This window comes from Hyla sarda, chromosome 4 (genome assembly GCF_029499605.1).
Source record: "Hyla sarda isolate aHylSar1 chromosome 4, aHylSar1.hap1, whole genome shotgun sequence".
In the NCBI taxonomy this organism is placed as follows: domain Eukaryota; kingdom Metazoa; phylum Chordata; class Amphibia; order Anura; family Hylidae; genus Hyla; species Hyla sarda.
The window spans coordinates 92741871-92768313 of NC_079192.1; the positions used below are offsets into that span (position 1 = coordinate 92741871).

The window sequence follows — 26443 nt, forward strand, 5'->3', positions numbered from 1 at the left end:
TGGGAGTTGTGGTTTTGCAACAGCTGGAGGCACCCTGGTTGGGAAACACTGCAGTAGACCTTGAGTACATCTATAAGAATGCTGCATATGGATGCGTCTCCAGCATTGTTTTCTTCTCTGCAGATCCCACGTTACATCCTCACATTACATGAATTACTGGCTCATACACCACATGAGCATGTGGAGCGCAACAGTCTGGAGTATGCCAAATCCAAACTAGAAGAGCTGTCAAGGTGAAAACCACCACTTGGTACTCTAGATCACATGATAGAGCAGATAGGTAAAAGTAACTGCACATTACAGATATGTATGTTTTTCTTCATAAGGATAATGCATGATGAAGTCAGTGAAACAGAGAACATCCGTAAAAACTTGGCCATTGAGAGGATGATCGTCGAGGGCTGCGAGATATTGCTTGATACGAGTCAGACCTTTGTACGCCAAGGTAAATATCTGGGTCACCGAGCATGACCCGTGGGTTACTACTGTGCTGGTTATGGGGCTTTTGTGTTAATATGTTACGGCTGAATGACATTCATTACCAAATTCCCATGACCATGTGAGAAAATATTTTGTCGTAGTTGGATTACGCTAAGTCCAGCAGAAATCCCTCTTTTGATAGTTCTAAAATAGTTGTTGCTTGTGCAGCATACCCTAAGTAGGCATGATAGACAGAGCTGTCTAAAGCTAAGTTTCTACTTGTTTTATTTTTTTTTGGAAACACGCCAATTATGCCGCTTGGCGTTTTTTTTGGGGCCAAAAAACGCTGCGGCCAGATGTTAGCTGTAAATCAAGGAGAAATCAATAAATTCTTTTTCCACTTGGCGTTTTTCACTTTGGCGTTTTTTTATCCTTTTGGTGTGTTTTCACTCTCTTTTTTTTTTGTGTTTTTCAGCTCCTTGGCAGTTTTCCAAAATCGCAGCATGTTGAGCCACTGTCGATTTTTTTTTGTCTAAATTGTGGTGTTTTTCTCCCATAGAAGTTTATGAGAGTGAAAAAACGCCAAGAAAAACGATATGTGGGTTTTAACTTTGGCGTTTTTGCAGGTGGTTTTTATTCTTTTTTTGATTTTAGCGATCCAAAAAAGTGATGGAGATACCTTTTTTAATAAAATTTCGTAGGGTACCATTAAAAAAAAAAAGATACAGTAGTGAAGGAAAAAATTGTATCTAACAACATTTTTCTTTTTTATAACAACATTTATATTAATTTTTAAAACAGGGATCAATTTATGTGGACGGGCGGGGACCTATAAATGTAGCCGACAATAATAAAAATGTAGTGTGTGTGTGTTTTTCACTTTCTTTCTTTATTTTTTATATTTTTTAGGTAGTACTACTCTTAATCCTTCCAGTACCATTACTTAATTTTAATCTTTCCAGTACTTATTAGCTGCTGTATATTACAGAGGAAATTCTTTTCTTTTTGATTTAAAAAAAAGTTGATTTAAAAAAAATATAAAGTTTTCCACCGGAGTACCCCTTTAATTCACTCCTAGGCTATGTTCACATCTGCTTAGAGGCTCTGTCTCAGATTATGTTCTATACTGAAAAACAGAGCCAGATGATCCGTTGCACAACAAACACTAACAGTTGCTGAAGGATCCAAAGTGAGCCCACAGACTTTATTCTTTATTGGGGTTCATTGTTTATTTAACAGGACTTGACCAGACAAACATACTGCTTGCATTTTTTTTTGTCTACTGAGGTCTAGCTGTGTACAAGGAATCTGCAACAGAGCCCCCGAACGGAACTCTAAAGTACATGAGGACCCAACCTAAGACATATGACTATAAGGGTATGTTCACATGGGCGGATAATCCGCTGCAAACCCCATTAAAAGTCAGTAGGCTCTGTGGCAGATTTTCCACAGCGGAAATTCCGCCGCAGAAAATTTGCTGCGGACAGCCAAAAAGAGCCCGCCCCCTTTCAAATACGCAGCGGGAAACCCGCAGATAAATCCACCCGTGTGAATGTACCCTAAGAGAACAGGGAGCACAGGGAAGGTCATGTGTGATTATAGGAAACAACTTAAAATTCTGCTTGGTCTTTTCTCAGTTATAGTTATATCATTTTGTTTTGCATATTTTTTTTTGTGTAGACCATTATATAAATAATGTGGTTTAATGATCTATAATGTACTAGAGAAAAATCACAAACTTTCTAGTATTTAGACTGACGCCATAAACTATGAAATAATAGGTCCTTTTGAAATTTTAGGTTGCCTGATTCAAGTGCCAATGTCAGAGAAAAGTAGGGTGACAAGAGGGCGACTCGGCTCCTTATCTCTGAAGAAGGAAGGAGAGCGGCAGTGCTTCTTATTCTCCAAACATCTTCTGATTTGTACCCGAAGCTCTGGAGGGAAGCTGCACCTCACAAAGGTGAGCGAACAACATACCTATCCATATATATATATTTATAAATGATCAACTTCCTTTTTTCCATCAAGCCATGGTCTCAAGTAGCAAACGTTTACATTCTTATTAGAGCAACATTCAGAATTCAGTTATGTTTTTCAGCGTACTCTTTCATCAGCCATTGCTGCTTTAGTAAATTTCTTTAGAATGCATTGCAACAGGGCGTTGACACTATAATGACAAATGTCCGTAGCAAACAGCAGGAGTGAGCACAGAGGAGTCCTATTGGACAGGAGAGAGCACAGAGGAGTGCTATAAGACAGGAGAGAGCACAGAGGAGTCCTATCAGACAGGAGAGAGCACAGAGTAGTCCTATCAGACAGGAGAGAGCACAGAGGAGTCCTATCAGACAGGAGAGAGCACAGAGGAGTGCTATCAGACAGGAGAGAGCACAGAGGAGTCCTATCAGACAGGAGAGAGCACAGAGGAGTCCTATCAGACAGGAGAGAGCACAGAGGAGTCCTATCAGACAGGAGAGAGCACAGAGGAGTCCTATCAGACAGGAAAGAGCACAGAGGAGTGCTATCAGACAGGAGAGAGCACAGAGGAGTCCTATCAGACAGGAGAGAGCACAGAGGAGTCCTATCAGACAGGAGAGAGCACAGAGGAGTCCTATCAGACAGGAGAGAGCACAGAGGAGTCCTATCAGACAGGAGAGAGCACAGAGGAGTGCTATCAGACAGGAGAGAGCACAGAGGAGTGCTATCAGACAGGAGAGAGTACAGAGGAGTACTATCAGACAAGAGAGAGCACAGAAGAGCAATATCAGACAGGAGAGAGCACAGAAGTGCAATACCAGACAGGAGAGAGCACAGAGGAATACTTTCAGACAGGCGAGAGTACAGAGGAGTACTATCAGTCAGGAGAGAGCACAGAGGAGTACTATCAGACAGGAAAGAGCACAGAGGAGTACTATCAGACAGGAGAGAGCACAGAGGAGTGCTATAAGACAGGAGAGAGCACAGAGGAGTCCTATCAGACAGGAGAGAGCACAGAGTAGTCCTATCAGACAGGAGAGAGCACAGAGGAGTCCTATCAGACAGGAGAGAGCACAGAGGAGTGCTATCAGACAGGAGAGAGCACAGAGGAGTGCTATCAGACAGGAGAGAGCACAGAGGAGTCCTATCAGACAGGAGAGAGCACAGAGGAGTCCTATCAGACAGGAGAGAGCACAGAGGAGTCCTATCAGACAGGAGAGAGCACAGAGGAGTCCTATCAGACAGGAGAGAGCACAGAGGAGTCCTATCAGACAGGAGAGAGCACAGAGGAGTCCTATCAGACAGGAAAGAGCACAGAGGAGTGCTATCAGACAGGAGAGAGCACCGAGGAGTCCTATCAGACAGGAGAGAGCACAGAGGAGTCCTATCAGACAGGAGAGAGCACAGAGGAGTCCTATCAGACAGGAGAGAGCACAGAGGAGTCCTATCAGATAGGAGAGAGCACAGAGGAGTCCTATTAGACAGGAGAGAGCACAGAGGAGTGCTATCAGACAGGAGAGAGCACAGAGGAGTGCTATCAGACAGGAGAGAGTACAGAGGAGTACTATCAGACAAGAGAGAGCACAGAAGAGCAATATCAGACAGGAGAGAGCACAGAAGAGCAATACCAGACAGGAGAGAGCACAGAGGAATACTTTCAGACAGGCGAGAGTACAGAGGAGTACTATCAGTCAGGAGAGAGCACAGAGGAGTACTATCAGACAGGAAAGAGCACAGAGGAGTACTATCAGACAGGAGAGAGCACAGAGGAGTGCTATAAGACAGGAGAGAGCACATAGGAGTCATATCAGGCAGAAGAGAGTACAGAGGAGTGCTATCAGACAGGAGAGTACACAGAGGAGTGCTATCAGACAGGAGAGAGCACAGAGGAGTACTATCAGACAGGAAAGAGCACAGAGGAGTACTATCAGACAGGAGAGAGCACAGAGGAGTGCTATAAGACAGGAGAGAGCACATAGGAGTACTATCAGTCAGGAGAGAGCACAGAGGAGTCCTATCAGACAGGAGAGTGCACAGAGGAGTACTATCAGACAGGAGAGTACACAGAGGAGTGCTATCAGACAGGAGAGAGCACAGATGAGTGCTATCAGACAGGAGAGAGCACAGATGAGTGCTATCAGACAGGAGAGAGCACAGAGGAGTCCTATCAGACAGGAGAGAGCACAGAGGAGTCCTATCAGACAGGAGAGAGCACAGAGGAGTCCTATCAGACAGGAGAGAGAACAGAGGAGTCCTATCAGACAGGAGAGAGCACAGAGGAGTGCTATCAGACAGGAGAGAGCACAGAGGAGTGCTATCAGACAGGAGAGAGCACAGGGGAGACCTATCAGACAGGAGAGGGCACAGAGGAGTAATATCAGACAGGAGAGAGCACAGAGGAGTACTATAAGACAGGAGAGAGCACAGAGGAGTCCTATCAGACAGGAGAGAGCACAGAGGAGTCCTATCAGACAGGAGAGAGCACAGAGGAATACTATCAGACAGGAGAGAGCACAGAGGAGTAATATCAGACAGGAGAGCACAGAGGAGTCCTATCAGACAGGAGAGAGCACAGAGGAGTACTATAAGACAGGAGAGAGCACAGAGGAGTGCTATCAGACAGGAGAGAGTACAGAGGAGTACTATCAGACAAGAGAGAGCACAGAAGAGCAATATCAGACAGGAGATAGCACAGAAGAGCAATACCAGACAGGAGAGAGCACAGAGGAATACTTTCAGACAGGCGAGAGTACAGAGGAGTACTATCAGTCAGGAGAGAGCACAGAGGAGTACTATCAGACAGGAAAGAGCACAGAGGAGTACTATCAGACAGGAGAGAGCACAGAGGAGTGCTATAAGACAGGAGAGAGCACAGAGGAGTCCTATCAGACAGGAGAGAGCACAGAGTAGTCCTATCAGACAGGAGAGAGCACAGAGGAGTCCTATCAGACAGGAGAGAGCACAGAGGAGTGCTATCAGACAGGAGAGAGCACAGAGGAGTGCTATCAGACAGGAGAGAGCACAGAGGAGTCCTATCAGACAGGAGAGATCACAGAGGAGTCCTATCAGACAGGAGAGAGCACAGAGGAGTCCTATCAGACAGGAGAGAGCACAGAGGAGTCCTATCAGACAGGAGAGAGCACAGAGGAGTCCTATCAGACAGGAGAGAGCACAGAGGAGTCCTATCAGACAGGAGAGAGCACAGAGGAGTCCTATCAGACAGGAGAGAGCACAGAGGAGTCCTATCAGACAGGAGAGAGCACAGAGGAGTCCTATCAGACAGGAAAGAGCACAGAGGAGTGCTATCAGACAAGAGAGAGCACAGAGGAGTCCTATCAGACAGGAGAGAGCACAGAGGAGTCCTATCAGACAGGAGAGAGCACAGAGGAGTCCTATCAGACAGGAGAGAGCACAGAGGTGTCCTATCAGATAGGAAAGAGCACAGAGGAGTCCTATTAGACAGGAGAGAGCACAGAGGAGTGCTATCAGACAGGAGAGAGCACAGAGGAGTGCTATCAGACAGGAGAGAGTACAGAGGAGTACTATCAGACAAGAGAGAGCACAAAAGAGCAATATCAGACAGGAGAGAGCACAGAAGAGCAATACCAGACAGGAGAGAGCACAGAGGAATACTTTCAGACAGGCGAGAGTACAGAGGAGTACTATCAGTCAGGAGAGAGCACAGAGGAGTACTATCAGACAGGAAAGAGCACAGAGGAGTACTATCAGACATGAGAGAGCACAGAGGAGTGCTATAAGACAGGAGAGAGCACATAGGAGTCATATCAGACAGAAGAGAGTACAGAGGAGTGCTATCAGACAGGAGAGTGCACAGAGGAGTACTAGTACTATCAGACAGGAGAGTACACAGAGGAGTGCTATCAGACAGGAGAGAGCACAGAGGAGTACTATCAGACAGGAAAGAGCACAGAGGAGTACTATCAGACAGGAGAGAGCACAGAGGAGTGCTATAAGACAGGAGAGAGCACATAGGAGTACTATCAGTCAGGAGAGAGCACAGAGGAGTCCTATCAGACAGGAGAGTGCACAGAGGAGTACTATCAGACAGGAGAGTACACAGAGGAGTGCTATCAGACAGGAGAGAGCACAGATGAGTGCTATCAGACAGGAGAGAGCACAGATGAGTGCTATCAGACAGGAGAGAGCACAGAGGAGTCCTATCAGACAGGAGAGAGCACAGAGGAGTCCTATCAGACAGGAGAGAGCACAGAGGAGTCCTATCAGACAGGAGAGAGAACAGAGGAGTCCTATCAGACAGGAGAGAGCACAGAGGAGTGCTATCAGACAGGAGAGAGCACAGGGGAGTCCTATCAGACAGGAGAGGGCACAGAGGAGTAATATCAGACAGGAGAGAGCACAGAGGAGTACTATAAGACAGGAGAGAGCACAGAGGAGTCCTATCAGACAGGAGAGAGCACAGAGGAGTCCTATCAGACAGGAGAGAGCACAGAGGAATACTATCAGACAGGAGAGAGCACAGAGGAGTAATATCAGACAGGAGAGCACAGTGGAGTCCTATCAGACAGGAGAGAGCATAGAGGAATACTATCAGACAGGAGAGAGCACAGAGGAGTAATATCAGACAGGAGAGCACAGAGGAGTCCTATCAGACAGGAGAGAGCACAGAGGAGTACTATAAGACAGGAGAGAGCACAGAGGAGTCCTATCAGACAGGAGAGAGCACAGAGGAGTCCTATCAAACAGGAGAGAGCACAGAGGAATACTATCAGACAGGAGAGAGCACAGAAGAGTAATATCAGACAGGAGAGCACAGAGGAGTGCCAGCCCTCTCTCACTTACTGGACTTTTTCCATGCCTGTGCTTCAGCTTGGACAAAGCCATTACTTTATAAGCCATTATTTCTATTTTCTTATGAAGTATATCAGAGAAGTTAATGTTTTGCCAAGATTTACAAAATATAAAAAGTTTTTAAATCTCATAGTGCTCATTTTATATTTTCATACAGAGGTGATGATCAACCTATTTTGGCTGCTTTAAGCAGTGTATACATTAAACATGTCATTGGAGTCACAGGCCTGGAATCATACATGCAGTCACTCACCTCCTTTCTCCTTTCACATCCTAACAATCACTTTGCTGATGCTCCCACTACTATAGTTTTAGATTGATTTAAAAGATTTAATGTTGTTATTTTAGAGTCTAGCCAACTGGCAGAGCTATGTGATAGAATGTCTCTGTGATTCCTAAGCGGTGTCTCTGTGAACTACAAAGCCCTCTAGTTGTGTTTGGTTTGTCAATGCTCGAGCTGCTGCTTTGGATCCTAGTATATCTCTGTTATGTCTGGTTGTCATGTTGAGTACTGAATATATCTGCTGAACCTTCCCATGTCTCTGACTACTCTCCCCCTTTGCTTCTCTTCTAGAATGGGGTGATATCGCTGATGGATTGCACCTTACTAGAAGACCAAGATGATGATGACAGTTAGTACAGAAAATACATACACCAAATTACCTTTTATTTGCTATCTCACCCCTCATAACACTCTATTTAGCATTAAACCAAAAAGATGCCTTCTCTTGTATCATCTTTTTACTGTGCTCTGTGACATTGCATGCAGGCCCCATGCATACTTACCATTTTGTCCACTGTCTCCTGTTGCAGACAGAACTCCCACACAGGATGGGGATCACTTGGACTTTAAGATCTCAGTGGAACCCAAAGATTCTGCACCATTTGTTGTCATTCTGCTGGCATCTTCCAGGCAGGAGAAAGCAGCATGGACCAGTGACATCAGCCAGGTCACCACTGTGTCATCACTGTGTCATCTCCTTGCCACCATACATGACATGATGTCTTTCCATTTTCATGGTATCGTCACCACTACCATATTTTTATTCTTCCCATCACTACTGGTCATTTTATCCAGTCTTGTATACCCAGACTGTAGGTTTTTATATGTATTTTTATTTCAGCCAGTCTCTAAATGGCCTCCTCTGGTAGCTGCCCTTATTGTATCCGCTACTTATAGTTTTTCTTATTATTATTACACAGTACATATAAAGTAAACTCCAGGTAATATCTTTTTGTTAGAAGGGTTCACCAAAAATAAGTTGGTCACACACAATCTGCTGTAGCTGTATTTGTCACAAGTGTTCCTTATTCCATCACACAGTTCGCATTTAAATGTAGGTCTGTTCATGCACCCCAGACAAAGATAACCCAGGTTATAGCTTATAAAGAAAGTCATGAACAGATTAGACTCTTCTATTAAATCAGTCTTCTAAAAAAAGGTTTTCTATACCAGAATACTAATGTAACTTCTTTCTGCTCTATGATATGTATTTATTCATCAGCAGCGAGTGTTATCTGTAACATACAGCTAATACCCTAAAACACTAGCCTAGGATAAAAATGAAAAACAAAATCACAATTTGAACAATGAAATATGTTTTATGTGTGTGCTACATTCACAATGAGCCATGCTGTAAAAACTTTACATGTAAGAAATTCATTTTTGTTCATCTCACTACGGAAGAAGAAAAAGGAATAAGAATAAAACAGGATCAAAAAGTTATATGTACCCCAAAATGGTACCAAAAAAACTACAGCTTGTCCTGCAAAACAAAGCCCTCGTACAGCATTGTTGACTTAAATCTGGCTACATAAAATTTTTATTTATGCCTCACACTGAATGAATGGCACAAAATTTGAAATACAAAAAATAAAGGGCAGAATTTTAAATTGCTTTATTTTCCATTCCCTCAAACCAAAATACAGTCCATTCTACATGCAACATATTATGGAGCAGGAGGGGCTGAGCAGATTGATATATAGTTTTGTTGGAAAAAAAATCAGCATTACTTTGATTTATTCTTGCATATCTCTGCTCAATTTGAGCTGTTTGGTGATTTGGTAGGTCCTAATCTGTAATTGACATATATATATGTGTATAGTGTGCTTATAGATAGATGTGTCAATCACTGAAAAGGGCCACCCAAATGACTACTTAGCCCAGGATAAGTAATGATATACATGAATAAATGATAAGTTATCTTGTTTCCCACAAAACTATATATCATTCTGCTCAGTTCCTCCTACTCTATGCCTTACGGTCTACACACTGGACTGTTTTTTAATTTGACATTTTAGGTAGCCCAAAATGGTGCCACTGAAAAAATACAACTTGGCCAACAAAAAACAAGCTACATCTGAAGAAAAGTAAAAAAGAAAGGGAAATACAACAATGAAAAAATAAAAATGTGTGTCTTTACAAAAGGAAAAAAAAGTGTCCCTTAGGGGTTAAATCAGGTTAAAAGCTACAGGTGTAAAATATGCAATGACCTTGTAAACCATGAGGAAGAAACAGGCGGCTGAGTTGTAGAATTGGCAACAGACTGGATTTGGGTTGTTCTACATTTGTCTTTGTGACTACACCAGTCTCTCATTTTCTGTACTCCATTGTTCCCTTCCATGTTGTTCCATTTTGTACCAGCTGCTCTCTACCTGCACCTGACTGTGAGTCTGCTCTTTAGTGTGTGGATAACATTCGCTGTAATGGACTGATGATGAATGCCTTTGAGGAGAATTCCAAGGTCTCTGTTCCCCAGATGATCAAGTGAGTGCATACTCAAAGCTAAACTCTATTATCATAGAACATTACATAATCTTGTATCTATATGAAAACATGATGCTAGTGATATATTTACTGCTGTTATGTTAGAGAATGATGCTATATTAATAAAACACCCCAGCATTTTAAAACTTTTCCTGCAGATAGAGGATAAGTGTCTGATTTCGCGGGGAGGAGCTGGTCCAACCATTGGGACCCCCATTAATACCCAACACCCCCACCACCTGGGAGATCTCCAGAACAGCACCCGAATCTCCCATTGCATGGAGTGGAGTCGACACGTCCCCTCCATGCATTCTCTATGAGAGTGTCGGAGATATACTGCTTGGGGAAAATGCCAGTAGCTTCATATTTGCCTTGTAGTTCCTACTGCAGGTATATGTAGTATTGTAAAGCTTCCATTAAAATGAATGAGGGACCTTGTAATTCATGTTTGCTCTCCAGAGTCAGTCTCTTTTAGCAGCAGATCTATGCTCTGACTCAAATATGGAGGTTCTAAGCATATGAAACTCCTGTCCTGTGACCACCATATAACATTAAATAGGTCACACCAATTAATCCTCATTTCACAGGATAGGAGATAAATGTAATATCATGGGAGGGTGAGCCTTAGGACCTGCAGTGGTCGTGAGAACAGGAGTCCCGAGTACCCCAGGTTGAATTGAGCAGTAGTTGTGTGGTGCACTGCCAATCCATTCATAGTTGTGTGGTGCGCTGCCGCTCCATTCACTCACTATGGGACTGAGAGAGATAGCCCGGTGCTATTCTCAGCCATCTTCGGTAGGATTATAGACAGTGATTGGTGCACCAGTGCATACACGTGAATGCCACTGCATTGATACAGGAACTTAGGACACTCAATTGTGGGACAACTAGGGGTCCCAGTGGTTGGACGCTCAACAGTCATACATTTATCCCCTGTCTTATGGATAGGCGATAAATGTTGTTGGGACAACTCTTAACAAGGAAGATGGTAAAGGGTTGTCACAACTATAGAGGTAAGAAAGCATATAGAATATAGGACTTTTTCCCCTCATGCATTGTGTTCAGTAAGTATACAGTGACATTTTCTGAAAATGTGTTCCCATAGATCAGACAGCAGCCTGTACTGTGACGATATCGACATTCGATTCAGTAAAACAATGAACTCCTGCAAGGTTCTTCAGATACGCTACGCAAGTGTTGAGCGCTTACTGGAACGTCTCACTGACCTGCGCTTTTTAAGCATTGATTTCCTCAACACTTTCCTGCACTCCTACCGGGTCTTCACTACCGCAGATATTGTTCTTGACAAGCTTATAGCTATCTATAGGAAACCAGTCAGCGCTATCCCTGCCAGGTGAGTACCAAAGCCTGTGCAGTATGTTCAGAAGATGCCAGATGACATAATGTGTTTTATGTTTTTGTATGCCAGTATCTTGTATGCCAGATGAGACTATTCAGAATTCTTCCTTTAAAGAAGAATAACATAACGGCAGAGCATGGCCTTGTTTGAGGATTACAGGTTGGGACCAATGCTGCTTTCTAAATATGGCGGGTCTTAACATTTTGCAGAGTGCCTGGACCCCTTTTTAGATAATGCTTCTCTGAAGCACAAACTGCTGCTCTTACAGGACAAATGTTAAGTTTAAGCACTTCAGAGAGATGTGCTTTTAGGGGCTTTCTTTTAGAGATGCTACCATGCCTTTGTATCTAGTATTGCAGATCAGCTTTATTGAAATGAATGGGACTGAGCTGCAATGCCTACACTACTTGTGGAAAGGTGTGAAGCTGGTTTTGGAAGAAAGCAGACATTTTTTTCTAATCCTTTAAAAACTGTATTTCATGTTTTATTGCTCTCTATTCAAATCTCTATTCAATTCAACTAAACTTCACAATATTAATCATATTCTTTTTATTTCTAGATAAAATCATTGTAAGTTTGCTTCCATTTCTTGCATGTTCCATTGAAAATAGGGCATCACTATTTATACCTTCATATTTTGTTTGCATTTTCACATCTTCAGATCTTTAGAGCTACTTTTTGCAAGTAATCAGAATAATAAACTTCTGTATGGTGAGCCGCCCAAATCTCCTAGAGCTACACGCAAGTTCTCATCCCCACCACCCCTCTCTATCACCAAGTCATCATCCCCAAGCCGTAGGCGCAAATTGTCGCTTAATATTCCTATAATTACTGGTGGAAAAGCATTGGACCTGGCCGCCTTGGGCTGCTCTTCCAATGGATATTCAAGTGCCTGTCCTGCTCCTCCTCAATACAGCAAGACGAGACTGGACATCAACAAACTCTATGTATCTGGAAGTTTCCCAAGCAAGGTGGGAGAAGGAGAAGAGCCACCCGCAGAGAGAGATGAGGATCCAGTTGCACCGCGCCAAAATAAAGGTACATTTAGGAAAGTAGAGGGCATTGTAGTGGATGTAGTATTAGAAAAATCTTGTATGGATTTTGTAGATATTCATGTTTGAAGTGAATGCCCTGTAGCACCTGAGCTAGTGGCACTTTCTGTCAGCTGAACAGAGGTGGTACTAGAAGTCACATCTTAATTAGTCTGATAATAATGGTGTAGACAAAGGCTGGGCAATCAGTTTTCTATTCCCCTTTTAATAAAAGGATTCTGGATATGTTCAGATATTACTATAAGGCATTTTAGAGCAGATGCTTTATTATTGAGTACAGTGTATAACAGTATGCAGTGATTTCAAAAATGTATTTTAGTTATGGCTCTAGGCAGAGAAATAGCAAACTATACTTTTACATTTCTGTATTGTTTTATATTGATCTGTAGCGGGGTTAATTGACAGATGGTGCCATATTTCTTGTGCCATTAAGCCCTTGGATCCAGAGATACTGTAAAATAAAAATCCCTTGTCTTTGCCATGTAATCTTTAAAACATATTTTATTTGCAACACTAATTCACTTAAATATATAACTTTCTCATTCAGACTCCGAGGCTTGTCGCGCAGAATCGGACAATGAACAAACACAGAGCGATGAGGCAGAGACTGACACATCACCAACCCGCTCTCCCACCACACCAATTTCCCAACGTGGCCGCAATTCTGCAGGTGAACAAATCTTATAATCACTATTTCAACTGCAATAATTCATTATCCAACAAATAGGGGAGATTTATCAAAACCTGTCCGGTGGAAAAGTTGCTGAGTTGCCCATAGCAACCAATCAGATCGCTTCTTTCATTTTTGAAAAGACCTCTGAACAATGAAAAAAGCAATCTGATTGATTGCTATGGGCAACTCAACAACTTTTTATCAAGACAACTGTTTGTGCGTTCATACTTTAGTTACATTGGGGAAGATTTATTAAAACCTGTGTAGGGGATTTCTTCTTTTATTTTTAAATGAAAGAAGCAATCTGATTGGTTGCTATTGGTTAGATTGAGAATCTAATTACAATACATAAAACTCTCGCTAATGTCAATATATTATATATATTACTCCCAGCAATGTATATATTGACATTAGCGAGAGTTTTATGTATTGTAATTAGATTCTCAATTCTTGAAATCATCACCTAAAGAACCTTTATTACTTACATTAATATCCCGCACGATATACAACAACATGTGCGCATGCGCCGAACCGGCTGGCTGGAGCCGACGAAGCCCATGTGACGTGTGTGATCAGGTGATGAACACATGACTGCTGGATATCGATGCGGAAGTGAACAACGCCGTTATGGCGTTTATGGGCACACAGGAGTATGTGGATCTGTCTCAAGGTAGATTTCATGTTTTTAATTGTTTTTAATTCACTGCCGATATGGCGCACCTGTGGACTTTGGTCTAGGGAAACCGATATACACTTATTTTATATAGATCGTATTTAATATATATTTATGTCATGACTGTATTGGTTTGTCACTCATGTATTTTATATTTTGTATACACCTTAACCTTATGATTGTATGTTTGATCACTTTTATAACACTGTTTACACTTGATTGTTTGTTAATTACACACCTGATATAATGTGGATGTTGTAACCTGTGTATCATGCTTGAAAAAGATGGCGGGATGCCGTTGAAACGTCGCATTTGATATGGGTCAATAAATCCCAATTTTTGCACTTTACTACTGGGTGTGCTGCTATACTTTCTGCATCATATATATATATATATATATATATATATATTACGGAACTTATTAATACTTATAGACCAGTATCACTGTGAGATTTAAGTTATACCAAAAGTACTAATATGATGTTACAAGTCATAACTGAAACCATGTATATGAACTATAATGTGGTGACCAATCCTTGATCATTGACACGCTTATTCTTTATATGCAATATTCAAATTTTTTGTTCCTTGCAATACATGTACAGTAGGTTGTGTGTGTTTTACTGTATAATGGCTTCTCACAATGGAATCTTCATGACATGTGACTCCATCATTTACTCTTTTTGTGCTAACTTTTCTCTACAGACTTTACTCTCTTCTCATATAATAATGGCATTGTGATGACTTCCTGCCGGGAACATGACAGCAATCGCAGCAATCTATCAGCAGCCTCTGCTTTTGCCATAGCAACAGCTGGAGCAAATGAGGGTACTCCAACCAAGGAAACCTACAGACGCATGTCTTTAGCCACAGCAGGTAGGTTATGTTTATCATTGCATTATGATGAAATGAGGATGGAATTAAAGGGGTTCTCCACGGCCCTGTCTTCCGGAGCTCTGCTCGCAGTGTCCGGAAGTTTATTACTCCGGACACTGTGTGGGGGGTTCCGTGTTCGAGGCCGCCCCCTCGTGACGTCACGCCCGCCCCCCGTGATGTCACGCCCGCCCCCTCAACAAAAGTCTATGGGAAGGGGGCGCGACAGCCAATAAATGGAATAATTTAAGTAGTATAGGGGTCAAACACTCCCCATTCAACCTATACCAATCTCCAACCAACCCGTCTAGACCCGGGGTTTTCCCATGGGGAAAATCACGAATAGCCTGCCCTACTTCCTCGGCACTAAAGGGAGCATCCAGCGCCTCTACTTGAGAGCAACTAAGCCGGGGAAGAGATAGATCTTGTAGGAAACACACAATTTCCACTTGGCAGGGCCTAGGAGGGGCCGAGTACAAAGAAGCGTAAAAGTCCCTAAAGATAGAATTAATCAGCTGGGGGTCAGACACCACCGACCCATCCCCACTCCTAATGCAAGGGATAGAAGCAACAGGACGACAAGTCCACGCTAAATAAGCCAACAACTTCCCATTCTTGTCCCCAAACTCAAAAAGAGCGGCCTCCCTATCCACCATCCGGAGCTGGACTCTATCCTTCAGAACCACAAACAAGGACCTCTGAGCCTTAGCCCACGCCCGTTCATTATCAGGAGAAGGATCCCTAATATACGTCGCCTCCAAAACGCTCACCTCCATCATCAGCTTATGTTCCATAGCAGACCTAATCTTCCTGCTACCCCGGCTATAAAGACACCTCTGACCGTGGCCTTGTACGCATCCCACTGAACTAAAGGGTCCGGATGTGAAGCATTATGCTCCCAATAATCAGAATGAGCATCCCCCAGAGCTTCTACAACAGCTTCAGCCTGTAACCAACCAGTGTGCATGCGCTAGATACGGGAGGGGGGACTAGGACCTAGATTGAGAACTACCATTACCATTATTGATGGCCTATCCACTTTATTCAAAGTGTCTCAAGATAGTGGTATTGACATCACTGTAATATAAAATATAAATATAATTTGTGTTTCTCATTCTGTCTTTTGACGATTTACGCTTTCAGGCAGCATTCATTTACATATATGCTTTGTGTGTGTTGCAGGATTTCCTTCAGATCAGAGGAATGGTGACAAAGAATTTGTAATCAGAAGGGCGGCAACAAACCGTGTACTTAATGTCCTTAGACACTGGGTTTCCAAGCATGCCCAGGTACGTGGCATAATGCTACACACACCTCTGACAGCATTCAATCACTAGTCACTAGGTTTTCTTGCCATTTTAATAAATACACTGAAGATTTTTTGCAGTAGTTGTTGCAGCTGAAAATCTGTTCCATTAATGTGTATAGTGTTATTTTAGCAGGTGCCATGCAGATTTCTGGAAATTCCATTTAAATAAATTGGACAGTTGCGGAAATGTTTACAGAAAATATGTTGTTTGTGAATCCACACTGTATGTGACTCTTTAAGCAATTCAATCTTACATAGAAGACAACCAAATAGTGTAGAGGTGGGGGATGGGCACTGCAACACTGATAGTGGTAGCCTTGTTTAGCACAATAGAAGAGGTCCCGGTGAAGTAGAACAAGCACTTCCACATAAGTATCCAAAACGAGGCAGAATGAATATGTCTGCAATCACCATAACGTTGCATTAAAATCCGAACTTTATTGTGAAATGTCCATATACAAAGCAAGCTTCACCCGGGTGCAGGGAGGGAAGGCAGCTCCAAGCCTGGAGATGGAGCGCAACACTGGAACAACAGCACCGTTTCCCGTCACACGCTTCTTCCGGTTCCTAATCCTTTGGTTATATGGCTAAAGGGGGAGGAGTGACCCAACGCCTAGAATATACATGGTATATAAAAACAATAATATGAAGTATATAGTAAAAACAAAGGTAGATCTTATCATGCTATACTATAGGAAAGAGCTTAGATTGTTTCTTTCATTGAGGCCTAGGGGGCCTGATAGCATGATATAATCTTGTTTTTACTATATACTACATATTATTGTTTTTATATACCATGTATATGGGTCACTCCTCCCCCTTTACCCATATATACCTTGTTAGTAATTCCAAAGGATTAGGAACCGGAAGATGCGTGTGTGACGGGAAATGGTGCTGTTGTTCCAGTGTTGCGCTCCGTCTCCAGGCTTGGAGCTGCCTTCCCTCCCTGCACCCGGGTGAAGCTTGCTTTGTATATGGACATTTCACAATAAAGTCCGGATTTTCGTGCAATGTTATGGTGAGTGCAGACATATTCTTTCTTCCTCATTTTGGATACTTACATAGAGGACAACATTAAATGGAAACAGGCAGCCAGTTCACCTGCACTAAGCCCAATACACAGGGTTATACTTTGGGCGAACCAGATTAAAATGAGGTTTAACTTACCTCTGTCAGTTTTGCGGTTTCAGAGATAGACCCGTTGTTATCCGGCAATGCTAATTTGTTTATCTCCGGCTTTGTGCAATGGAAGCGGGACCAAGCAGGTAACACCAACACTCTGACCAATCAAACCTGATATAAATAGTTCTAAAAATGACAGTACCCATTTAAACATTGCACAGAGTCTACTGAAATCAATGGATTGGGAGTATGTGCTAAGGTCCTCTAGAACTACAGGTATTTGCACGCATCCTTCTGAATAGGGTATAACCACTGGATTAATAACTGTCTTTGCTAGGACTTTGAGACAAACTTGCAATTGAAGAGCAAAGTCATTAGCTTCCTGGAGGAGGTTATCCACAACCCAGAGCTGCTGGCCCAGGAGAGGAAAGCTGCGGCCAATATTATTCGGTAAGACATTACATAGGATTATCATGAGCACACAAACTCCCAATATAATGAAGAAATTTGCATATATCACATGTAACATCACATTATGGATTTGTAGCTAAATTGCACTCAGCTCATTGGTTTACTTATGAGACGAGGAGAGGTTGAGTTAGTTATACCTAAACAAAATTGATATTCTGAACTTACTGGGATTGTTAAAGTGGACCTGTCATTAACAAAAACCTTTTATATAATGTAGATAATACCATTAGATGTATATTTGTAATATACATTGGTTAAAAATGTGCATAAATTTGTCCCTACGGCAATTATGTGTCTCTGTGAGGAGTCCAAATACAGAAAGTGAGGGTGGAAAAGCAGCGCTCTGTGCACTGAGGCTCTATAACATGCTCCCAGCTCACACAGCAGGATGATTTACATACCAGGAGCCTGCACAGAGCCCTGCTTGTCCTGCCCTCACTTCCTGTATTAGATCTCCTCACAGAGACACATAGGCAATAGCTGCATGGACAGGATTTTTTTACCCAAAAATATACAAATCAATTTAATCAATGTACGGTATATTACACATGTACAAATAATAGTATTATCTACATTATATCAAAAGTTTTTGTTAACAACAAAAATAAAAATAAATATATATATATGCCAATTTCAGAAAGAGCAAGATTCTTGTCCATGGACTGTATCTATTATTAAAATCCATATTTACTATATAGTACAGCACTCCTAATTTTGGTGCTCAAGTACCGTGTTTCTCCAAAAATAAGACCGGGTCTTATATTAATTTTAGTCACAAAAAACACACTAGGGCTTATTTTCAGGGTAGGGCTTTATTTACGGTATGGGGGGCTGCAGCAGTGTGGAGGATGGGAGGCTGAAGGAGTATGGAGGATGGGGGGCTGCAGGAGTGTGGAGGATGGGGGGCTACAGGAGTGTGAAGGATGGGGGGCTGCAGGAGTGTGAAGGATGGGGGGCTGCAGGAGTGTGAAGGATGGGGGGCTGCAGCAGTGTGGAGGATGGGAGGCTGTGTGGAGTCTGCGGGCATTTCTGTGGTGGACATGTGGGGTCTGCGGGCAATACTGGCGGCCGCGTTCCGGATCTGGACCGCGGTCCGCCAGCTGATTACCCCTGGACTAGGTCTTATTTTCGGGGTAGGGCTTATATTGCAGCCTTACCCCATAATCCTGCTAGGGCTTACTTTCGGGGTAGGGTTTATTTTCGGGGAAACACGGTAGGATCCCACTCTGTAATATCATATTTCAAGTGCCAGAAGTTCAGCAGCTATGAACCTGCAGTCATGAAGTCTCACATTCAAAAAAAAGATCATGAAAACTGAACTTTTCACACATACCAGTTTAATGCAGTTTGGGAAATGCAAATAGTATATACTCGAGTATAAGCCGAGTTTTTCAGCACGATTTTTCGTGCTGAAAACACCCCCCTCGGCTTATACTCGAGTGAACTCCCCCACCCGCAGTGGTCTTCAACCTGCGGACTTCCAGAGGTTTCAAAACTACAACTCCCAGCAAGCCCGGGCAGCCATCGGCTGTCCGGGCTTGCTGGGAGTTGTAGTTTTGAAACCTCCGGAGGTCCGCAGGTTGAAGACCACTGCGGCCTTCAACATCATCCAGCCCCCTCTCACCCCCCTTTAGTTCTGAGTACTCACCTCCGCTCGGCGCTGGTCCGGTCCTGCAGGGCTGTCCGGTGAGGAGGTCGTCCGGTGGGATAGTGGTTCCGGGCTGCTATCTTCACCGGGGAGGCCTCTTCTAAGCGCTTCGGGCCCGGCCTCAGAATAGTCACGTTGCCTTGACAACGACGCAGATGCGTCGTTGTCAAGGCAACGGCTCTATTCCGGGCCGGAAGCGCGGAGAAGAGGCGCCCCCGGTGAAGATAGCAGCCCGGAACCACTATCCCACCGGACGACCTCCTCACCGGACAGCCCTGCAGGACCGGACCAGCGCCGAGCGGAGGTGAGTACTCAGAACTAAAGGGGGGTGAGAGGGGGCTGGATGATGTTGAAGGCCGCAGTGGTCTTCAACCTGCGGACCTCCGGAGGTTTCAAAACTACAACTCCCAGCAAGCCCGGACAGCCGATGGCTGCCCGGGCTTGCTGGGAGTTGTAGTTTTGAAACCTCTGGAGGTCCGCATGTTGAAGGCCGCAGTGGTCTTCAACCTGCGGACCTCCGGAGGTTTCAAAACTACAACTCCCAGCAAGCCCGGACAGCCGATGGCTGCCTGGGCTTGCTGGGAGTTGTAGTTTTGAAACCTCTGGAGGTCCGCATGTTGAAGGCCGCAGTGGTCTTCAACCTGCGGACCTCCGGAGGTTTCAAAACTACAACTCCCAGCAAGCCCGGACAGCCGATGGCTGCCCGGGCTTGCTGGGAGTTGTAGTTTTGAAACCTCTGGAGGTCCGCATGTTGAAGGCCGCAGTGGTCTTCAACCTGCGGACCTCCGGAGGTTTCAAAACTACAACTCCCAGCAAGCCCGGACAGCCGATGGCTGCCCGGGCTTGCTGGGAGTTGTAGTTTTGAAACCTCTGGAGGTCCGCAGGTTGAAGACCACTGAGGGCGAATGATGAGAAGAGGATGATGAAGGGGGGGTGTGGGGATGATGAAGGGGGTGGGGATGATGACAAGGGGATGATGAAGGGGGGGGTGTGGGATGATTACAAGGGGATGATGAAGGGGGGATGTGTGGGATGATAAGGGGATGATGAAGGGGGGATGTGTGGGATGATGACAAGGGGATGATGAAGGGGGGATGTGTGGGATGATAAGGGGATGATGAAGGGGGGATGTGTGGGATGATGACAAGGGGATGATGAAGGGGGGGATGTGTGGGATGATAAGGGGATGATGAAGGGGGGATGTGTGGGATGAAGGGGGGATGTGTGGGATGATAAGGGGATGATGAAGGGGGGATGTGTGGGATGATAAGGGGATGATGAAGGGGGGGATGTGTGGGATGATAAGGGGATGATGAAGGGGGGATGTGTGGGATGATGACAAGGGGATGATGATGAGGATGTTAATGACGGGTCTGGATGATGACAGGGGGGGATGAGGTATTTCCCACCCTAGGCTTATACTCGAGTCAATAACTTTTCCTGGGATTTTGGGTTGAAATTAGGGGTCTCGGCTTATACTCGGGTCGGCTTATACTCGAGTATATACGGTAAATAACCTAAGGCTAGGTTCATATTGCGTTTTGCCTCTCCTATGCAGGTATCTGTTGGCATCCCGCTGTAGCGGACAGCAGCAGATGCCGTTTATTTTATTCATTGGCCCAAAAAGATACACCTAGTAACAGATTCACATTGGTGCCATAAATGCAAATGTACCCCAACTAATAAGTGTTGTATGGTGCTTAGTCCAGTCCACTTAAAATTGCGCATAAGGCATGCCATTACATCACATTATACATACATACATACATGGCATCCCATTCTTGCAGGATGCTGATCGATACCTGTGACCGAGAGGCAAAACATAATATGAATCTAGCCTTCCAAACAAAACGATATTGTTTATGGGCGTATATTTAAGGTATAACCTCCTGTAGCTGCAGCTTTAGACCTCACCCACATAAGGCTACACAACATTAAATATTATCAGCAGAATTGTGTTGTCAGTCACCTCTGCATGTGGGAGTGGATAGCAGCCACGTAGGCTCGCCACTATATGGAACCATATCTTGTACATAATCAGGGCTTTATCATTTATTAAAGGGGTACTCCGCTGGAAAACTTTTTTTTTATTAACTGGTGCCAGAAAGTTAAACTGATTTGTAAATTACTTCTATTTAAAAATCTTAATCCTTACAGTACTCATCAGCTGCTATATGCTCCACAGGAAGTTCTTTTCTTTTTGAATTTCCTTTCTGTCTGACCACAGTGCTCTCTGCTGACACCTCTGTCCATGTCAGGAACTGTCCAGAGCAGGAGCATATCCCCATAGCAAACCTCTCCTGCTCTGGACTGTTCCTCACATGGACAGAGGTGTCAGCAGAGAGCACTGTGGTCAGACAGAAAGGAAATTCAAAAAGAAAATAACTTCCTCTGGAGCATACAGCAGCTGATAAGTACTGGAAGGATTAAGATTTTTTCAGAGAAGTCATTTACAAATCTGTTTAACTTTCTGGCACCAGTTGATTAAAAAAAAAAAAAATTCCACATTTACGTCCTGTGCATAACCGCGGGCATCGGAGCGATGCCCGTGTCATGCGCGGCTGATCCCGGCTGCTGATCGCAGCCAGGGACCCGCCGGCAATGGCCGACGCCGGCGATCTCGCGGGCGTCCGGCATTAACCCCTCAGGTGCCGGGATCAATACAGATCCCGGCATCTGCGGCAGTGCGCGATTTGAATGAATGATCGGATCGCCCGCAGCGCTGCTGCGGGGATCCGATCATTCATAACGCCGCACGGAGGTCCCCTCTCCTTCCTCCGTCCGGCTCCCGGCGTCTCCTGCTCTGGTCTGTGATCGAGCAGACCAGAGCAGGAGATGACCGATAATACTGATCTGTTCTATGTCCTATACATAGAACAGATCAGTATTAGCAATCATGGTATTGCTATGAATAGTCCCCTATGGGGACTATTCAAGTGTAAAAAAAAATGTAAAAGTAAAAGTAAAAAAAAAGTGAAAAATCCCCTCCCCCAATAAAAAAGTAAAACGTCCGTTTTTTCCTATTTTACCCCCAAAAAGCGTAAAAAAATTTTTTCTAGACATATTTGGTATCGCCGCGTGCGTAAATGTCCGAACTATTAAAATAAAATGTTAATGATCCCGTACGGTGAACGGCGTGAACGAAAAAAAAAAAAGTCCTAAATTCCTACTTTTTTAATACATTTTATTTTAAAAAAAATTATAAAAAATGTATTAAAAGTTTTTTATATGCAAATGTGGTATCAAAAAAAAGTACAGACCATGGCGCAAAAAATGAGCCCCCATACCACCGCTTATACGGAAAAATAAAAAAGTTAGAGGTCATCAAAATAAAGGGATTATAAATGTACTAATTTGGTTAAAAAGTTTGTGATTTTTTTTAAGCACAACAATAATATAAAAGTATGTAATAATGGGTATCATTTTAATCATATTGACCCTCAGAATAAAGAACACGTCATTTTTACCATAAATTGTACGGCGTGAAAACGAAACCTTCCAAAATTAGCAAAATTGCGTTTTTCGTTTTAATTTCCCCACAAAAATAGTGTTTTTTGGTTGCGCCATACATTTTATGATATAATGAGTGATGTCATTACAAAGGACAACTGGTCGCGCAAAAAACAAGCCCTCATACTAGTCTGTGGATGAAAATATAAAAGAGTTATGATTTTTAGAAGGCGAGGAGGAAAAAATGAAAATGTAAAAATTTTATTGTCTGAGTCCTTAAGGCCAAAATGGGCTGAGTCCTTAAGGGGTTAAGCAACCTTCATCAGCCAAACCTTCCTAGATGACTGAAAGCTGAGGTGCGAGGTGCTCTGCTTCATGATACACGTAGGAACAGTTGTATTAACAATTTGTTCTGTTATCAGCACATTGACTCAGGAGGATCCTGGAGACAGTCAGGTGACACTGGAAGAGATTGAACACATGGTAAGTCCTATAAATGATAAGAGTGCCAAAAACTAGTATATGACTGGGTTCAAACATTGTATTTAATCAGTATTTTAGCCAAAACTAGACACAGGCCAAAACATAGAAAATGTGCAAATATTTCTATTCTAGTTCTCCTCTGTGTCGATTCCACTCCTGATTTAGGCTAAAACACTGACCCTGACAGCTATGCTGGATACATTTTTGAAAAGATACTGACAAATCCTTACAGAGGTCATTTACTTCTAAAGGCAAATTCACACGTGGAGCATTTTTCCACCATGGGTTTTCAATACAAAGGATGAACTCCCCAGCAGATCCTCATCATATTCTGCATGTACCACATTATGCATTGTGCATTCTCTGCAGCCACATGAGAATCTGCTAATGGTGTCTGTGAGGTGTTCAGTATTGGGGGTGTTGGTAGGGGGCAAGAGTATTAATGCAAAGTGCACTATTCTTGCCATGAATACTGAGAAGTCTAACAGAATCCTAATAATACCAGTGTGAACAGAGCCTGACATACTGCTTTGCAGTTTCTGCCTATAATTTGGATTATGTAATGAGCCTTTGACTTAGCATCTTAGTTTGTTAAAAAACCTCTTGGCCTATATTCAAATATTTTATTAGGAACTTCAGAGAAAGATGTTTTTTAACTTACAAATGTCCTTTGTGGACAGAATATAACTGTGATACTAGGTATAAGAGAGGCAAGATTCTTTTAACAAAAAATGGTGCTGTCAATAATATGGTGTAAAAGCAGTGCCAAAAATTATAGGGAACCAATCAGCAAATTTTACCCTATATAAGGCTTGGCAATGCATTATATATGCCAAAATCATTATCCTCACCATCCTCGGGGGACATTTGTGCCCCCAGGGGTGGGGAAGATATGAAGTTATAAAGTCCCCCCTGGCCGCCCGGCCAAACGTCCCCTGGGCGGGGACTTCCACTTACCATCTACGTTCCCTGTGGCCATGGCCCCACCCCGATGGCTTGAATAAAGGCTCTCTTCATCGCTCTGCTCCCTAAGAAGACGGAGCAGAGTGGTGACGCGAGCTGTCATTCAAGCAATCGGGGCGGGGCCACGGCCGCAGCGAACTGAGATGGTAAGTGAAAGTCCCCACCCAAAGGACTATTTGCCGGGCAGCCCTGGGGGACTTAATATCTTCACCATCCCTGGGGGCACAAATGTCCCCCGGGGATGGTGAGGAAAATGATTTTAGCATGTATATCGCATTGCCAAGCGTTATATAGGGTAAAATGTGCTGATTGGTTCCCTTTAAATGTGCAAAAACTCAATTTTGCTATTGGGTACACCAAAACAAACATATCTGTTTTTTACCTATAAAATTTATATTTTAAACAAACATCAACAATGTGGTGTGTACGCACCCTTAGGCTGGTTTCACACCTCAGTATTTTGGATCAGTATTTGTAAGCCAAAATCAGAAGTGGAACCTACAGAGAAAATAAAACACATTAGAAAGATTTGTACCTTTTTCTTGTTTTGGATCCATTTCTAGTTTTGGCTAGGCTAGATGCACCCTACAGACCATAACGTATACATTTTTAGCGTACACAATAGCGTGGCTGACAATGATTTTGCATACAAAAACTGGGGGCATTTTTCTCAGTAGGAACATTTGAAAGAAAGGATGACTCTTCCTTGTTTGGGACATTTAGGGCATATTCATGTGGACAAAAGTTTTTGTATTTTTTGTAAATAAACTTTGTAGGTATTTTTTATTGTTGAGGGTTTTCAGTGGTTCACCCAATGTTCTTATGGGTTATAAGTATAAGACATATATGAATAGAAAGTAAAGATAGAGTAGGAAAAAGTAGGAAAATTAGAAACAAAGTAAAAGAAATGTAGCTTGGATGCCATGAAGCAGTTTGCTGCTACTGAATCCACAGGTCTCCCATACTATCATGTAAGATACTGGATAGTTTGTTACTGACCATATCCTGAGACCATTCTTGTTTAAAGGGGTACTCCGCTGCTCAGCGTTTGGAACAAACTGTTTCGAACACTAGAGCTGGTGTCGGGAGCTTGTGACATCATAACCCCGCCCCTTCATGATGTCACACCCCGCCCCCTCTATGCAAGTCAATGGGAGGGGGCATGACAGCCATCACGCCCCCTCCCATAGACTTGCATTGAGGGGGTGGGGTGGGACATAATGAAGGGGCAGGCCAATGACGTCACGAGCTGCCGGCTCCAGGGTTCGGAACAGTTTGTTCCAAACACTGAGCAGCAGAGTACCCCTTTAAATAGATGAAGGGGAGTTGTTGATCGCAGAAACTATAGATTATCAGGTAACATAAGGTTTATGATGCGTGTCAGAAAACCTTTGTATGTTCAGCATAACATTTTCTATTGCAAGTTTACTGACTCACCTGAATTCATAAATGGGGGTCATGCATTAACAAAAGCAGTGGACGTAGGGGCCACCAAATACAAAGCATAGGACCTTCTTCAACAGCAATCTGAAGATTTGAGGGGAGGTTGACACTTATGATTCAAGTCAATACCCTGTCTATTCTGATAAGTCAACTATATATGGAAATACTGACCTTGTGATATGTTAGCCGATAGAGAACTATAAGAGAGTTCATAGACCATAGTTATGGTGTAATTTATGTGTAAAACTGCAAATAATAAGTAAAAGGTTTTGTACAGTGTCTGGTGATTGAAGGTGTCTATATTTTGCAGGTGTTAAGTACTCCCGTGGAACTGTTCGAGTCTCTCTCTGCTCTGGAGATTGCAGAACAACTAACATTACTAGATCATCTGATCTTCAAGAAGATCCCATACGAGTGAGTCAAACCAACTTACCTAATCCAATACTACGGATACTAAGACAACAATCCAGACACATAGTACAGCTAAATTCATAGATGTCAGTCAAGGACAGTCATTTTCTTCCTCTTCATCTTGTTTGTGGAGAGTTAATGTTTTGGACAGTCTTATAGATTTCTCATTTCTCACAGTCTTACTGCCACAGTGGTGAATCTTGAGAATATGAGAGAACCTGTTATACATAGATGTCATGTCCTGACATGCATTTGTCTATATTTGTATCCCCAACAATGTAAAGTGCTGCGGAATCTGTTGGATGGATAATAATTGCATTATAGTTTCTTTTTATAAACATTCTTGTTTAATGATATTAATCTTCTGGATGTCACCTTTGCAGGGAGTTTTTTGGCCAGGGTTGGATGAAAGCCGACAAAATTGAGAGGACACCCTACATCATGGGCACAAGTAAACACTTTAACCATGTAAGTCAGTGTTACTCTTCAGCATGTCTGTAGCGATACCATAACTAATCCTT

At 43.2% G+C, this 26443-nt stretch overlaps 1 protein-coding gene and 1 long non-coding RNA gene across 4 annotated transcripts in view; one reads left to right on the plus strand and one right to left on the minus strand.

Moving 5' to 3' along the window:
• The window catches only part of RASGRF1 (Ras protein specific guanine nucleotide releasing factor 1), an 86939-nt gene that overhangs the window by 42317 nt on the left and 18179 nt on the right, over window positions 1-26443 (plus strand). Inside the window, exons 8-22 of one of the 3 annotated variants that reach the window (XM_056571560.1) lie at window positions 124-233; window positions 327-445; window positions 2220-2380; window positions 7799-7856; window positions 8038-8174; window positions 9909-9991; window positions 11097-11345; window positions 12013-12389; window positions 12951-13073; window positions 14455-14625; window positions 15805-15911; window positions 17391-17503; window positions 23045-23105; window positions 25822-25925; window positions 26306-26390. In XM_056571560.1, the coding sequence (XP_056427535.1) occupies window positions 124-233; window positions 327-445; window positions 2220-2380; window positions 7799-7856; window positions 8038-8174; window positions 9909-9991; window positions 11097-11345; window positions 12013-12389; window positions 12951-13073; window positions 14455-14625; window positions 15805-15911; window positions 17391-17503; window positions 23045-23105; window positions 25822-25925; window positions 26306-26390 (2058 nt within the window). Of the gene's footprint in view, window positions 1-123; window positions 234-326; window positions 446-2219; window positions 2381-7798; window positions 7857-8037; window positions 8175-9908; window positions 9992-11096; window positions 11346-12012; window positions 12390-12950; window positions 13074-14454; window positions 14626-15804; window positions 15912-17390; window positions 17504-23044; window positions 23106-25821; window positions 25926-26305; window positions 26391-26443 lie in introns of those variants that run through there. The other 2 variants (XM_056571561.1, XM_056571563.1) reach the window with 2 other exon arrangements.
• Window positions 22009-26443, minus strand: part of LOC130368240 (uncharacterized) — a 63241-nt gene continuing 58806 nt past the window's right edge. The window contains exon 3 of the long non-coding RNA XR_008892387.1: window positions 22009-23084. This is a non-coding gene — a long non-coding RNA (uncharacterized LOC130368240). The remainder of the gene's footprint in view (window positions 23085-26443) is intronic.